We start from the raw sequence: 13,085 nt of genomic DNA on the forward strand, positions 1-13,085 counted from the left end.
TCTTCGCCAGATTTGAAAACGGATTTCAAATTGGTCAAATGAACCAGAGAAGAAATACTAGAAGAGTAAATTCGTACATTTTATCATTGTGGCTCTCGCTTCGGCGCTGTTGCTCTTATATTGAACCCTGTTAATAGACACTTCCAGAACAACTTTTTCAGTGGACATGCGTGGTTCTGTAGCCAATTTCAGACCCTATTTTGACCACTTTTAGGCAATCAAACAACTTTTCAATCGCGAATCTTTCCATTTTTAAATCCCTACTTAACAGAGTTTAATGTGCCACCCCATTCTCAACACTGTATTTAGGATGCAACCCCACTAAAGTCACAGTCGTAAAATTGGGATCCCATCCAGTGGCAATCCCCATTTCCTTCTACCTAGGAGATTCCCCCCTCCCCCTTCCGGAGTTGTTACCCTTGAGTTTGTAAACTGCAAGTTTGAAGATCATAGCATGTCGGGTATTGTGCATACCAGTCCAGGCACAGTGTCAACACAAGGTTTCACGGAAGCAACTTTTTTTTTAGCGCAGCTATGATGGAGGAAGAGGAGGTTTTACACGTGGCGGGAAAGCTGGTGTTTGCTAACAACAGGATCCAATGGAAGAGCGTTGTTCCAGCGATCCATTCTAGTCAACTTGAATTTTTATTTCGTTGATGAATATGGTAAAGTTTTAACAAGTCACCACGAATTGATAAAAATACTCCCTTAGCTACTTTGACATTTCCACAGTTATAAGAATAATTTATGAAATTTAAGTCATGACCAAGAAGCGGTAAACACTTACGTTGGAAGGTTATTCGAAACAGTGATATAATTTTTTTAAAAAAATTTTGTTTATATTAGAACGACATTTAGAATTCAGTTTGGTATTCAATGTCAAAAGGATAGATAACCGTGAGAATTTAAAAAGCTTGCATTTAAACCCGTCTTGCATTTAAATTTGTCTTTCCTTCAATATTTAGATCTCTAGCAATCAGTCTTCCTTTCATCTAGTAGTTTTCTCGTTTAGTTGTAATAATGTTCAAGAGCCGTCATAAAGGCACCAAAATACTTCCTACTCTGCCTCGCTTACACTAGAGATGTGACTATCTCGCCAAAATTAAAACACGTGTTCGAATTATTCAAAGAATCTATTCGTTTCTTCACACGTCACCGAACCATGTTGCAGTAACACCGTCGCAGGACATCACTTGACCACATGTGCAGTAAACTCATGTCACCTCTGATATCTTTGCAGTAGCGTTGTATAGCACGAGTCACACACGCGGACGGGTTTGGCCGAGGAGGGGAGAGGCATGGTGTAATCCGAACAAGAATTACAGAAGATACCACCGCAGTTACGACAATGATGCTAAAATAAGGCAAATACGTGAGTTAGTTGATCAATCTACATGTAAAACGCACGACCAAAAGAAAAGAACCTCATGATGGTATGTAGTCTGATAAGGCTTTCCTGAAGCCGGCAGTCGCGTGATCAGAACCGGTCTCTCTCTCTAATATTTACACACCCAAACATTAGAATACCAGGAAAGTAAGATGCTTAAATCAACAGCTAGAATACCTTTCGTCTGGCCAAAGAAAACGGCTGATTACACTGTTGACATTTAGTAGCGTCCTTGTCTTCAGCCCATTTCATGTCCTAAAATGACCCACGAGAAATGCAATATCATTTTTATTTCATTATTTAAACGGCACGTTATCTCGTTTTGCTACCCTCCCGCCCCATTTCCCCTCCTATAAACTCACATCCTCTGTGATTCTTTCCCTCGCCATCAATCAGCTTTCTTTTACTTTTCCCATCTAAAGATCGTACGTAAAATATCGGGGAACCTTTCTGGGCTTTGCCTTTTGCTTGAGGCAAAGTTGAATGATTTTTAAATACAGATCACTTGGAAGTTTTTTACATGTAAACCTTCGCTATCCACCAAGGTAGTAAAAAAATACAGAAGCCACTCCTTTTGTGGAATTCAGGTTCTTAGTGAACGAGCTTACTTGACTGAAATAATACGAATAATTCAACGACACTTGCCCCGAAGTCTCGTTTCGCATTTGACATCATCATAGTTCAACAAATGGCATTACCTTCATAGACTGCGTAACTTCTTTCATTTCTTCAACCTTTTGCTGAGAACTAATCAAGACATACTCAGTTAGTGACGTCGAAAAAACTTTTTGCTGAACAGTTTATTTACAGTTCTTAATAAGTACCGCGACCCGACACAAAATTCCTCTTCCTTTTTCACTTCTTCCGCTACTATCGCGCCGTTTCCCATTTCGCTCCGTCTTACGAACTGGACGTCTGGAACAGGCAACACTTTTTTTTGCAGTGTAAACTACCTGCATTAATGACAAAAAACTGGAGTTTTACACTGTGAACAAGACACACTCAGTCGTTAACTTCAAATGGCTGTTTTGTTGTACAGTTTACTGTACGTTGAGTGCTTGGTTAGCACAAATACCTTTGTTTGCAGGCACCCTAAGGTAGGTTTAGAAAGACAGTAATCCCACGAGGTGACGATAAAAACTTGAACAAGGTATTAACGGGAACCACGACCCGCGGATGAGATCTATCAAAGTTCTCATTGAAAAACCGCGTTGGGCGAAACCCCGAAAAACTGCCCAGAAGGAGACTACCTTTGAGCAAAAAGTGTGGGAGAAACATAAATGTGAGGTACTTACTTAGATAAATGAGAGCCCATTTCTACCAGTGCCTAAAACAACAAAGAAAAACAAAACCAAATTGTCATTTTCATGAAGGCACTACCCAAATGCCGCACCTCCCTCTTTCCACGGTCACTCACCATTTCCTGTTCCGAGTACGATTTCTTCAGTGACATGTACTTCTCATGTAATGCTTGGTATTCCTTGTAATGAAATGAAAACAGGTTAAGTTTGTGACATACCGAATGCAATTAGTACAGGTAATAACATGATTTCGAGTGCAATTTGGTGTAAATAAGCACGAGTAAATTTTTCAAAGACAACAAAATTGCACGAGACTGTAAGGCTTATTACACCAAATTACAAGAGAAATTACTTGTTAATAACGTACAAGAAAAAAACATCGCAGAAAGTCAAGACTGACGAAATTTTGAAAGCGTGCGGGCTATTTGTAATTTGTACTCGTGTTACAACTTTGCACTCGTGTTACATGAGAATGCACCAGTTTTCAGCCAATCAGAAGCGAGTAATTTTTTTCATGTACATTATTAAATGAGAGAAGGACTGGGATAAACCAGCTGCCTTGCTTGAATGGAGGGTGGGCGCCTGAGGCATACAGGGACTTCCAGTTTGTTTTGCCCGCCCTCTCATAAAATAACTCCTCCATGAATAGAAAAACCCTGCACCCTTGCCCAGTGCCCTTAAACCAAACATCCGTCAATGGTGATCAGATCAGTGGTAGGAGAAAATAGAATGAGGTGGGACTGATAAGGGGAAAGCTTGAAGAAGAAAGAACCTTGCGAGGGCCGCTCAGGGGTACTGACGGGCAGTCTCTGCTTAACTGCTCAAGATCGCAACTTGAATAATGAGGTTCGGTAGTGCGTCGCTTGAGCGCAGGAGAGTTAGGGTAGTTTTTAGAAGTGGCCCGTCGTAATTTTACTAAATCCAGAACTAAGGCAAATAAATAATGTGGAAATGAAAAACACAATCGTTGCACCTTTTTAAGTTTTTCAAGTTGCGTTAATTCCATCTGCATGGCACCTATCCTCTCTTTATCTTTAACGGATTCTTCTTGCAGACTTGTCCTCCACTCACGCTCGATTTTCAGGTTGGTTGTCAGTGCAGTTCTGAAGTGCAAAACAGTGAATTCAAAAGAGCAGCGCATTGTTTAATTCTAAGTCAGGCAAGTTTACGGTTACACAATCTAACCCCTAAATCTAGGATTATTAAAAAGTACTTCCTAATTATCCTGCTTTTTATCACCTTCGTTCTCCGTTTTATTGTGTTATTTTGCACATTTGGCTTCGTTTTATATGTTCATACACTCGCGCGAAAGCTTATCGTTTTATCGTTTTGAGACCTTCAACTAGAAAAAAATTGTGTGCTCTATCATATCACCTTTCACTTTCGCTATCAGCCAGCTTGTTGTTAAGTTGGCTGGCCAAGTTTTCCGCTGCTGTTTTCTTTGATGTCACTTCACCAAGGCTAAATCAGCGGAAAAAGACAAAGAAAAAGGTTCAGATCAGGCTTTGTTGAGAGAAATCTGGAATTGTTTTCAGTTCGCTTCCCTGCACTCTATGATTGGTCCAGAGAACTCACTATCCTCTCCGTTTCAACCAATCAGATGGAACGCTAAGACCCAACGCAACTCAGCTATCTGCGTTTTCCCACCCTTAAGTTCAGTTAGAGGTTTTTAATCAGAATTCTCACCAACTCGTTGTGATATTTCTTTTGTTCGGATTGGCGCTGATGGCCACTTGGCGTTTGGTTTGCGGACATTCAAGCGAGTGCTCTAGAGAGATCGAGACAAAAATCTAACAACAATCATAGGTTACAGAAATCTTTTTACCTGTTTTCTAGTTCCTTGGTGTGACTTATCAGTCTCGCACATTTTTCTTCCAGTTCTGTCCATTTCCCCATGTGGTCCTTTGTTGACGTCTCACTCATCTGCCGAATCAGTCAGTCAATAAATCAATCAATCTATTAATTAGACAATCAGTGGGTCAGTCAGCCAGTCAGCCAGTCAGCCGGTCAGTCACTCAGTTTGTCTGTCACTCAGTCAGTAAGTTAGTCAGCCAGTAAGTCGGATAGTGAGTCGGATAGTGAGTCGGATAGTCAGTCATTTTATCAGTCAGTCAGTCAGTCAGTCAATTAACCTGTAAGTCGGACAGTCAGTCATTATCAGTCAGTCAGCCAGTGAGTGAGTCAGTTAGCCAGTAAGGCGGACAGTCAGTCATTTTGTCAGTCAGTCAGTTCGCCTGTGAGTAAGTCAGTAAGGCAGTAAGTAATACACTCGGTCAGTCAGTTAGTCGGTTACCCTCCTCAACCTACAACCTTGTCAGTAGTGTGAATGTGTTACCTGTAATTTGTTGTGAAGCTCCAAGTTAAGTTTCTTGACATCCTCCAGTTGCCTTCGTATGGAGACCAGCGTGTCTTGCTTGTCATGGATGTCTTTTTCTAAAAGCCGCATGGCAACCTGACGATGAACAACGAGGCACTGGTTTCGATAATTTGTGTTAAAGAGGATAATTCTCAAATCTCAAAGACCGCTAGTTGTATCTTCAAACATGCCAACCAGTATGGAACTTAAAGCACATGCACGGTCAAAGTCACCGAATTTGAAGACTAGTCCAAGCATTCACTGAGTAAAGCAGAGCGAAGTGTTAAATTGCATGATAGCAGCAGCGAAGCGAAAAAACGAGAAAGGTTTGGGTCGGGTCGGGTTCATGACTCGACCGGACTCAAACCTCTCTCTTTTTTTTTACCCTTCACTTCTATGGCGCTGTTTAATATCGCACTTCGTTTTACTCATTGAACACCTGGCACAGACCACCCAATTCGATTCAAGGCGAACCAAACATGGCCGCATTCAACAAAATAATAATTGTGATGCTGCACGCTCGGACAAAATAATACGAGTTTCACTTAATAAAAACACATATCTTCATATGTGTCCTTAGCAGACTGTTTTAGATGTTGATACATTAACATTGCGTTATTCACAACAACTACGGCAGTTGTTTAAACAACAAAATGTACTCACTTCACTCTCCTCTCTCATACTTCTGGCCAAATCCAGTTCCTTTTCTGTTTCCTAAAATATATGAAATATTACATCATACATGTGTTTCAAACCAATACGATACATTTTTTTCTCAGACGAAAATGTTTTACAAAAGAAGACCCCTGCTTTCTTTACCTTTCTCAGTTGTATTTCTGTATCCAATTGCTTTCTGATCACATTATACATCTCATTCAAACCTTCCCTGTAAAATCAAGGAAAAAAAGAGTTTCAGGAAAGAAGCGTAAGCAAATGGCTATTTTAACATAGGAAGTTTGATCTTCGAGCTCACTGACATGATAAAGGGTAAAATAACTCAAGGAATAAGATTATAGCTATATCATTTCTAATTTCGTAGAGCGTTTTCCCACCCATAACGTGTAAATTCAATAAAGAAACACCAAATCACAACACCAGAGCTCTATTCGAACCCTACGACGAGCTGACCAATACCAGAGGCGGCAGAGCGTTCGAGTAGAGGGAGAGAAGAAGCGAAGGGAGGCAGAAGGCTCATTTTACACTTAAGTAAGCGCGTAGCCCTAATCAAATTTCAGCTGATTTCTTTTGCTTAGTTCATTGGTGATTTTTTTCTGTTAGGCAAACCTCTTTGCAAATCGTATGTGTCTCAATGTGATGGTAGTCAATTTGGGACAATTAGGCAGTTACTCACAAAAAAGCCCCACATGAACTAAATATAATTTCATTATGCGCAATCTTGAAGAAACTATTTGTTCACTGAATATTTCACTGAACCCAATATAAACTGTGCTAGCACCAAAACATAATGTGCGGGTGGGAAGTTAGGGGATGCGAGGGGGGGCTCAGCACCTTTTTGCCCCCTGTCCTCTGACCCTGCCAAATCTCATCTGCCTCCACCCGGGGGTGTCAATGATAACAGTGAGGATGAACTCGAGCATGGTACATACTGGTGATTGTACATTATAAAAATTATCTTACCTTGATTTTTGATATGTTTCTCTTTCAACGTCGATATCTGCTTGTGCAAGCTTGAAATATCAGTTAGAAAACAATGTTAATCATAAGTCCCTCAGCTTTTAACCTTTATGCTACAGTTTCAGCAAGTCATTCATCCTATCTCTAATCCTTAAAGATATGAAGCAATTTGAAAGAAGATGTCTTGCACGTTAGTCTATTACGCCATTAAAAAAAGGACAAAATTTGACTCAGGTTTAGAAAGATAAAAGATTCCAGTTGTAGAAGATTCGTGAAGTACCCCACTCCTTCACAAGGATTCAAACTCAAAGCGTTCCAATATAGTATAAGGATGCTTCACCACCGAGCTACAGAAAACACAATGATAAGCTTAGCTTGGTCATCAGAGAAAATCTCAATTGAGTGTCGAAAGTAATTCAGGATTGCTTCGGTTTTGCTTCATGTCACAAATTGGTTGGTCCGGGAACCTCCCGCCACTTTTTCAACCAATCAGATTTAAAACTGAAACCAATCGTCACTAGGTCACTAACATTTCCCGCGCTTCGGGAACCTCACGCCACTTTTTCAACCAATCAGATTTAAAACTGAAGCCAATCGCCACCTTGTCACTCCCATTTTCCCGCGCTCCTGGCAGTTTGCTTATTGTTAAATTGAATTCGCATTGGTTCCTCGTGATATCCTCCTTTGTTCTGATTTTCACCACCATTATAAAATGCACACTGTATCAAAGTAGCTTACAGACCTCGAGTTCTCCGGCTGTTGGTGAGAGGGAACTGCAGTACCTCTATAAACTTACCTCAATTGCATTTCATTCAACATAGTAAAATAAACTTACTTGCAGTTTCCTGGCACTGACTTCATTCATTTGATTATTTGCATCCTGTAAGATGTCTCTTTCTTGCATCAGTTGTACTATTTGCTCAGTACACGATGTAAGCTGTTAACACAAATTCATGCAGTAAATCAAGAATTTCTTATGTTGTTTATAGGAAGAATAAATAAAATAAATCAAGTGGCTTATTTTTAATTTAGGATGCCAGTAGCCAAACTTGGAACATACTTGCAGCTTAAGTAGACCTTGTGTAATTCTTGTTCACACACTACTGCACAAAATCATCAAAATTTATTGCTGCATTTACACCTTAAAATGATAAAAAAACAAAAACAAAAACAATCAAAAAGCACATCCATCACAGTAAAAGACACTCAACATACCTGAGTACTAAGGTCATCATTTGTCATTTTCAGATTCTTTACCTTTGACTGTAAAGTGTTTACTGTAGTACTAAATGAAATGCAAAGGTACATGTACGTTAGTGATGAAAAAGAATTATCATACAACTCATATGGCCCCACAAGTGCACTTTTATTGAAAACATGTTAAAATGAAGTCAATGTTTGAGGGCCAGGCGCCATGGTGCCAGCAGCCATGTGGCCCACAAGATGCCAGCTGAAAGAAGAGAGGAATAGGCCATGCTATAGAGTTCTTATTGTCTGCGTAATGGGGCCTGATGAGGAAAACCTTTTGCTCAAGGTAATGACATACAGACCTAGCCCCATCCATAAACACAAATTAAGCAGAAGTTATTTGAGAAATAAAACTATGCGGCAAGGGTAATAAGATTTCTAGTTGATCCAAACCATCTTCAGGGATGTATCTTCAGTTTACTGAAGTTGTAATCAAGCATACCCTGTTCCAGATGTTTAGTGGGTAAAACAAACCCCAAAAGTAAATGGCGCAATAGTAGCAAAGGAGTGAAAAACCTAACAACGAGTTAAGGTTAACACTGGGTCAGGGGATGGGTAGGTGCACTATTGCTCAGATACTAACATTGATCCAACTTAAATTATTACAGCACCATAATTTGGATTAATTAAACTCACTTCAAGTTTCTATTCACTTCCTCCAGGTATGTCTTCTGATCAATTAACACACTTAAGTCACTTCCCTCACTGTCATCTCCTCTGAAAAAAAAATTGAACTGCATTAACATGCAGCATTTATCAATGGGGTAACACATACCCAAACACCACAAAATATGGTACCATAACTGTTGTACAGAGACTGTACACATATCCTTGTTATAAGTGGGTTAAGTGACTCCTAAAACCTAAACATAATTGTGACTGTGGTCTTGTATACAGAAATCGTTTCATTAAGTTGCTAATTTGACCTCAGTTCTGAAAAACTTGGCTTATGAATTTTTTATCATGTATTGTTAACTTTAATCAGGACTTGAGATAAGGTGTTAAATTGTACAAAATTTCCAAATAATCATCAATAGGTTTTCAAAAAAAATTGCTACTTTGCTAAAGGAGGATTCAGTTGAAACCATTAACTGCATTTAAATGTTACTTTCTCATTATATGTTTTTTATCACAAAGTTAATATTAAATAAAATTAAAGTCAGCTCTGATGATAAAGTAGGAATTGTTTGAAACCCATCAGCACAAACATATGTTCTTTCCCATTTCAAACATTCAAGAGACTTAAATTCTACTATCAAGAAAATAAGTAGAACTACAGTGCAAAGTCTGTACAACAGTAATGAGAACAAGTCCATACACTTACTTTTTATTATTATCTGGGAGAGACTTTTCTAAATAGTTTCCATCTTTGAGATACAAACTAAGATCCAAAACTGCAGACTAAAGAAGATGGATTATTGCAAGTTCCAATATCAGAAGTATTGTTAAACAACACATCACACTGAGAGCGAAAATTCACATCAATTTTAATGATAGAGATAGCTTAGAAGAGGTAGCTCTATGTGCATTGTGATTGCTTCACTGACTGAGCCTTAGTCTCCTACACAGCCTGTCAACAATTTAAAGCTGTTTTGTTGCCTAAATCTTTTATTATTACTAATTGTTCTTTCCTGGAAACAGGTTTTACCACTTACCCATGTATCAAGGCTGTCTCCCTTTAAATCAAAATTGCAGTCAATGATGTTGATCCCCACAAGCAAACCAGATATCACTGAACCTTCCTCTTGCATTAATGCAGCACGAGGCTCATACCAATCTCTGAAAATACACAAACACACACAAAAAGTAATGTAAATGTATGAAAATCATACATGTGAACTGTGGTTGAAGAAACAAATATAGAAGCGATCCACACAGTTATGAACACTACTCAAGAAGTAGTAAAAATAAGGCCTAAAAATTTTTTCAGGCCTTATTTCCACTACTACTGAAGTCGTGTTCATAACTGCAAGGATTGCTTCCATATTCATTTACACACAATGAGTATTTGTCAGATTCTATACAGACCCACTGGCCTTAAATTAATAATCAACCATCATGTTAAAGTTTTCCTGAAGCCATTTTAAGATATAGAGCTTACTATGAAAACAAGCCCCCATTCAATATACCTAATTGCAATTCATTAAAAAAATAAACTTCAAAGTCCATAACCAACAAAATTTATATACCTAGGTTTACAATCATTTCCCAAGAAACTTTAAGTATAAGTATCTATTCATCTCCTCCATGCATTTCCTTACTTAATTTTGCAATCTACATGTACTGACAGTGAAATAGAAAGCTAGACACTTATTACACTCATAAATGAGAAAAGGAGAATTTAAAAGGAATTTTTTAAAGGAAATACTATTGCCATAGCAACATCTTACAAAAGGAATATGACAACATGTCTTGAAAATGTTCTAAAAATCACTGACTGATGTGTAACATTGTATAAGGGTTGTTAAGGACTTGATCCATCAAAACTTAAATTGTATTGTAAACCATGTCCAGTCATCTTTTAGTTTATCAAATATACTTACCTCAGCAATTCTTTGCTTTCTACCAGAATCATCAAGTATTCTGCAAGTTTCTTTTGCATCAAGGCCAACCTTACCCAAGCTCGTCCTTTACCATGATTAGTTCTATAGAGATTGAAATGAATATCCAAAGTTATGTCCACAGCATTTCAGGGTGTGATTGTTCAATACATGAAGGAACTGACATAACAAATTTATTTCAAATACCCATTCAAAACAGGAGGTTTGATACTTATTATAGATCTATGCTTCTCCAGACTAATGAAAGTAAAAGTAATAATGGTGCAGTTCTCTGCTGTTTGCAACATAGAAGTAAAACAAATAATTATTAATAGGTGTCCAAAGCTTGGTTTTGTTAAACAGTCCTCCTCAAGACCACAAATTTTGTGAGAATTTGAATCCTAATCTGTAATTATTCCAATGCTGGTGCAAAAGGCTATCAAAATTTAACATCCGCAGAAAATGACCTGCGATAAAGGGATCTAGGGGCGAAGTGGATACATATAATAAGGAAAGCTATATCTAGGCCCATTTCAAACTATTCTTGGTTTCTTGAGAAAGGGCGATGCACATTTCATCCTTGAACTGAGGGTTAAAACACACTAAGCAAGCAGTTGATACACCTCTGTGACATGGCAAATTTTCATTTTTTTAAGAAGCAGAAGACTCAAAGCAGTAAGTCACAAGGACCTGTCTCTAGGACTTATTACCCACTGAGCTTGGACCTTACAGGGTTGAATGTCAATATTAATAGGAAATGCCCTTATACAGCACTGATACAGGTACCTGATATTTGGAAGATTCTGAACACTTTTAACAATCTCTGATGAATCTGGGGCAACTTGTTCTAATGCCTCCAATGGTCCCCAATAATCCTTCCTTTGACCCAAAATATTGCGTTTCACTTAAACAATAAAAAAAACAGAAAGAGCATACTTAGATAACATTCAAAGGAACAGCAGCAAAGAGAACTGCTATACTGTTCTTTGAAGTGCATTATTTACCATACAATATACAATTGTAGGCTTTGGTGATCAAATAATTTTTAAAATTACTGTTGATCTGCTTGCACACATAATAAGCAAATGTGGCATGGACAAGAGAAGAGAACTCTGGGAAGAGCCTCTTCCCACTGGAGCATGCTTGCCTTCTACCTCCTCCATGCCAGAAAAATAAGTTGCAGGTTTATGAAAATATAAATTCCACAAATTCAACCATGAACTTAATAGCAATGGCTAAAATAAAACAAATGTTCAATTTTTAAACATTTTTTTAAAAATTCTTTTGGTGAAAAATATAAACGTCTACCTGGCTGAAAAATTCAATGGTGCAAAAGATCTAGATTCTTGCCTTATTTTAATCTGTACTTTAATATGTTATCAGGTTAGAGTAGGTTAATTCCTAAACAATCATTATAATCCATGAACAAGTTTAATTCTGTGAGTAGAGTTCATAAAAATGCATCTTAAAAATAAAAATGGGACAAATTTTTCATGCATAATTTATTTGAAGCTCTGCAGTTAAAAAGACAGTGAATGAAAACAACTACTATGGCGACTTTCCAAACTGTGTCACAAATTTCATTGAAGAGAAATCAGAATATTTTTCCCCGGTGAAAAATAGTCAACAACCTACCTGAAGGAAAAACTGATTTCAAAATGACTGTAGCATTAGTAGTCATGTGACAAGCAAAGGTTTCACGTTTTGTTTTGTTTTAAGATTTAGAATATTAAGTTTCACTTTGATAACGAAAAGAAGCTTCCCATCCGGCTTCAGTCATCAACTTTCACACTCTCGCACTACTGGCAATTTTTGAGTAAAAACATTCTTGGATATCTACTCACTCCTTAAGCCATGTCGTAGAACGCTTTCGAGCACTACAAAAAATTGCTGAAAAGGTTCAAACGACTCGTCGATGACTTTCCCAAGTTTCAGAGCTGAATCGATGAGATTTTTAATGCAAAGATTTGCGATGTTCAACAGATTCAATCTCTCCACTTTGCATTGAGCATCTCGCTTACTATCAGGTATAGCACTAGAGCTAAACGTCCTCACTAGAAGCTTTCCAAAGTTCAGTTCTGTGTCCTCTTCCTCCAAGCTCGCCGACGCCATTTTGTTTTTCTCACTGAGAAACCGCTGGTTGATTAGATAGTTGGCGCTCTCGGTGCATTGATTCACTGAACAGGGAGGACATGGGATCATGTTTGTCACTTCTTAGCCGCGACGTACGGGACAAAGATTTAATATGATGATTTATTTAATGCTTTCCACTAAATATGGGTGCCTCACGCGCGCTTATACCTACAGGCTACAATCGGCACTTAATTTCCTTCCAATTTGGCATTTTGGCATTTTGATATTTTCGTCGTTCCCTCGCTATCACAAAGGTCACTATCTCCCAATTACTAATTGAGTGAGGTTCTGGGCCTTTATGGAAACCGAATACCGGCGAGTTTTTTCGTCAGAACCCCCCCCCCCCCCCCCCCCAAAAAAAAAAGAATCAGCAAGGTAATAAATTAGTTTTGCAAGAGAAAAGCCCTCCTCTCGATTAGTTGTAGCATCAGGAGCTCATAAATATTCTTTCAGTCTACCTACTCCTGGTTTCTTTGTACAAACGA

At 38.3% G+C, this 13,085-nt stretch overlaps 1 protein-coding gene across 1 annotated transcript; it reads right to left on the bottom strand.

The window, feature by feature from the left end:
• Nucleotides 1–622: 622 nt before the first annotated feature.
• LOC131796521 (RUN and FYVE domain-containing protein 2) lies at nucleotides 623–12,583 on the bottom strand. The gene is made up of 20 exons (XM_059114114.2): nucleotides 12,312–12,583; nucleotides 11,254–11,371; nucleotides 10,471–10,572; nucleotides 9,583–9,706; nucleotides 9,252–9,328; nucleotides 8,564–8,644; nucleotides 7,895–7,964; nucleotides 7,515–7,616; nucleotides 6,683–6,732; nucleotides 5,864–5,930; nucleotides 5,708–5,758; nucleotides 5,024–5,140; nucleotides 4,514–4,611; nucleotides 4,063–4,149; nucleotides 3,662–3,791; nucleotides 2,805–2,867; nucleotides 2,683–2,714; nucleotides 2,086–2,134; nucleotides 1,565–1,642; nucleotides 623–1,354 (listed from the first exon to the last, which is right to left on the bottom strand). Exons 1-20 carry the CDS (start codon nucleotides 12,577–12,579, stop codon nucleotides 1,220–1,222), a joined length of 1,899 nt encoding a protein of 632 aa, XP_058970097.1. The 5' UTR covers nucleotides 12,580–12,583; the 3' UTR covers nucleotides 623–1,219.
• Nucleotides 12,584–13,085: the final 502 nt, after the last annotated feature.

Source organism: Pocillopora verrucosa, chromosome 3 (genome assembly GCF_036669915.1).
Source record: "Pocillopora verrucosa isolate sample1 chromosome 3, ASM3666991v2, whole genome shotgun sequence".
Classification (NCBI taxonomy): domain Eukaryota; kingdom Metazoa; phylum Cnidaria; class Anthozoa; order Scleractinia; family Pocilloporidae; genus Pocillopora; species Pocillopora verrucosa.

Coding starts and splice junctions, on each gene's coding strand:
- LOC131796521 (XM_059114114.2), bottom strand. CDS start 12,579: ATGGCGTCGGCGAGCTTGGAGGAAGAGGACACAGAACTGAACTTTGGA. Junction 9,707..10,470: donor GAAAGCAAAGAATTGCTGAG/GTAAGTATATTT, acceptor GTGTATTTTCAG/AGATTGGTATGAGCCTCGTG. Junction 6,733..7,514: donor TCAGTGCCAGGAAACTGCAA/GTAAGTTTATTT, acceptor TGATATTTCAAG/CTTGCACAAGCAGATATCGA.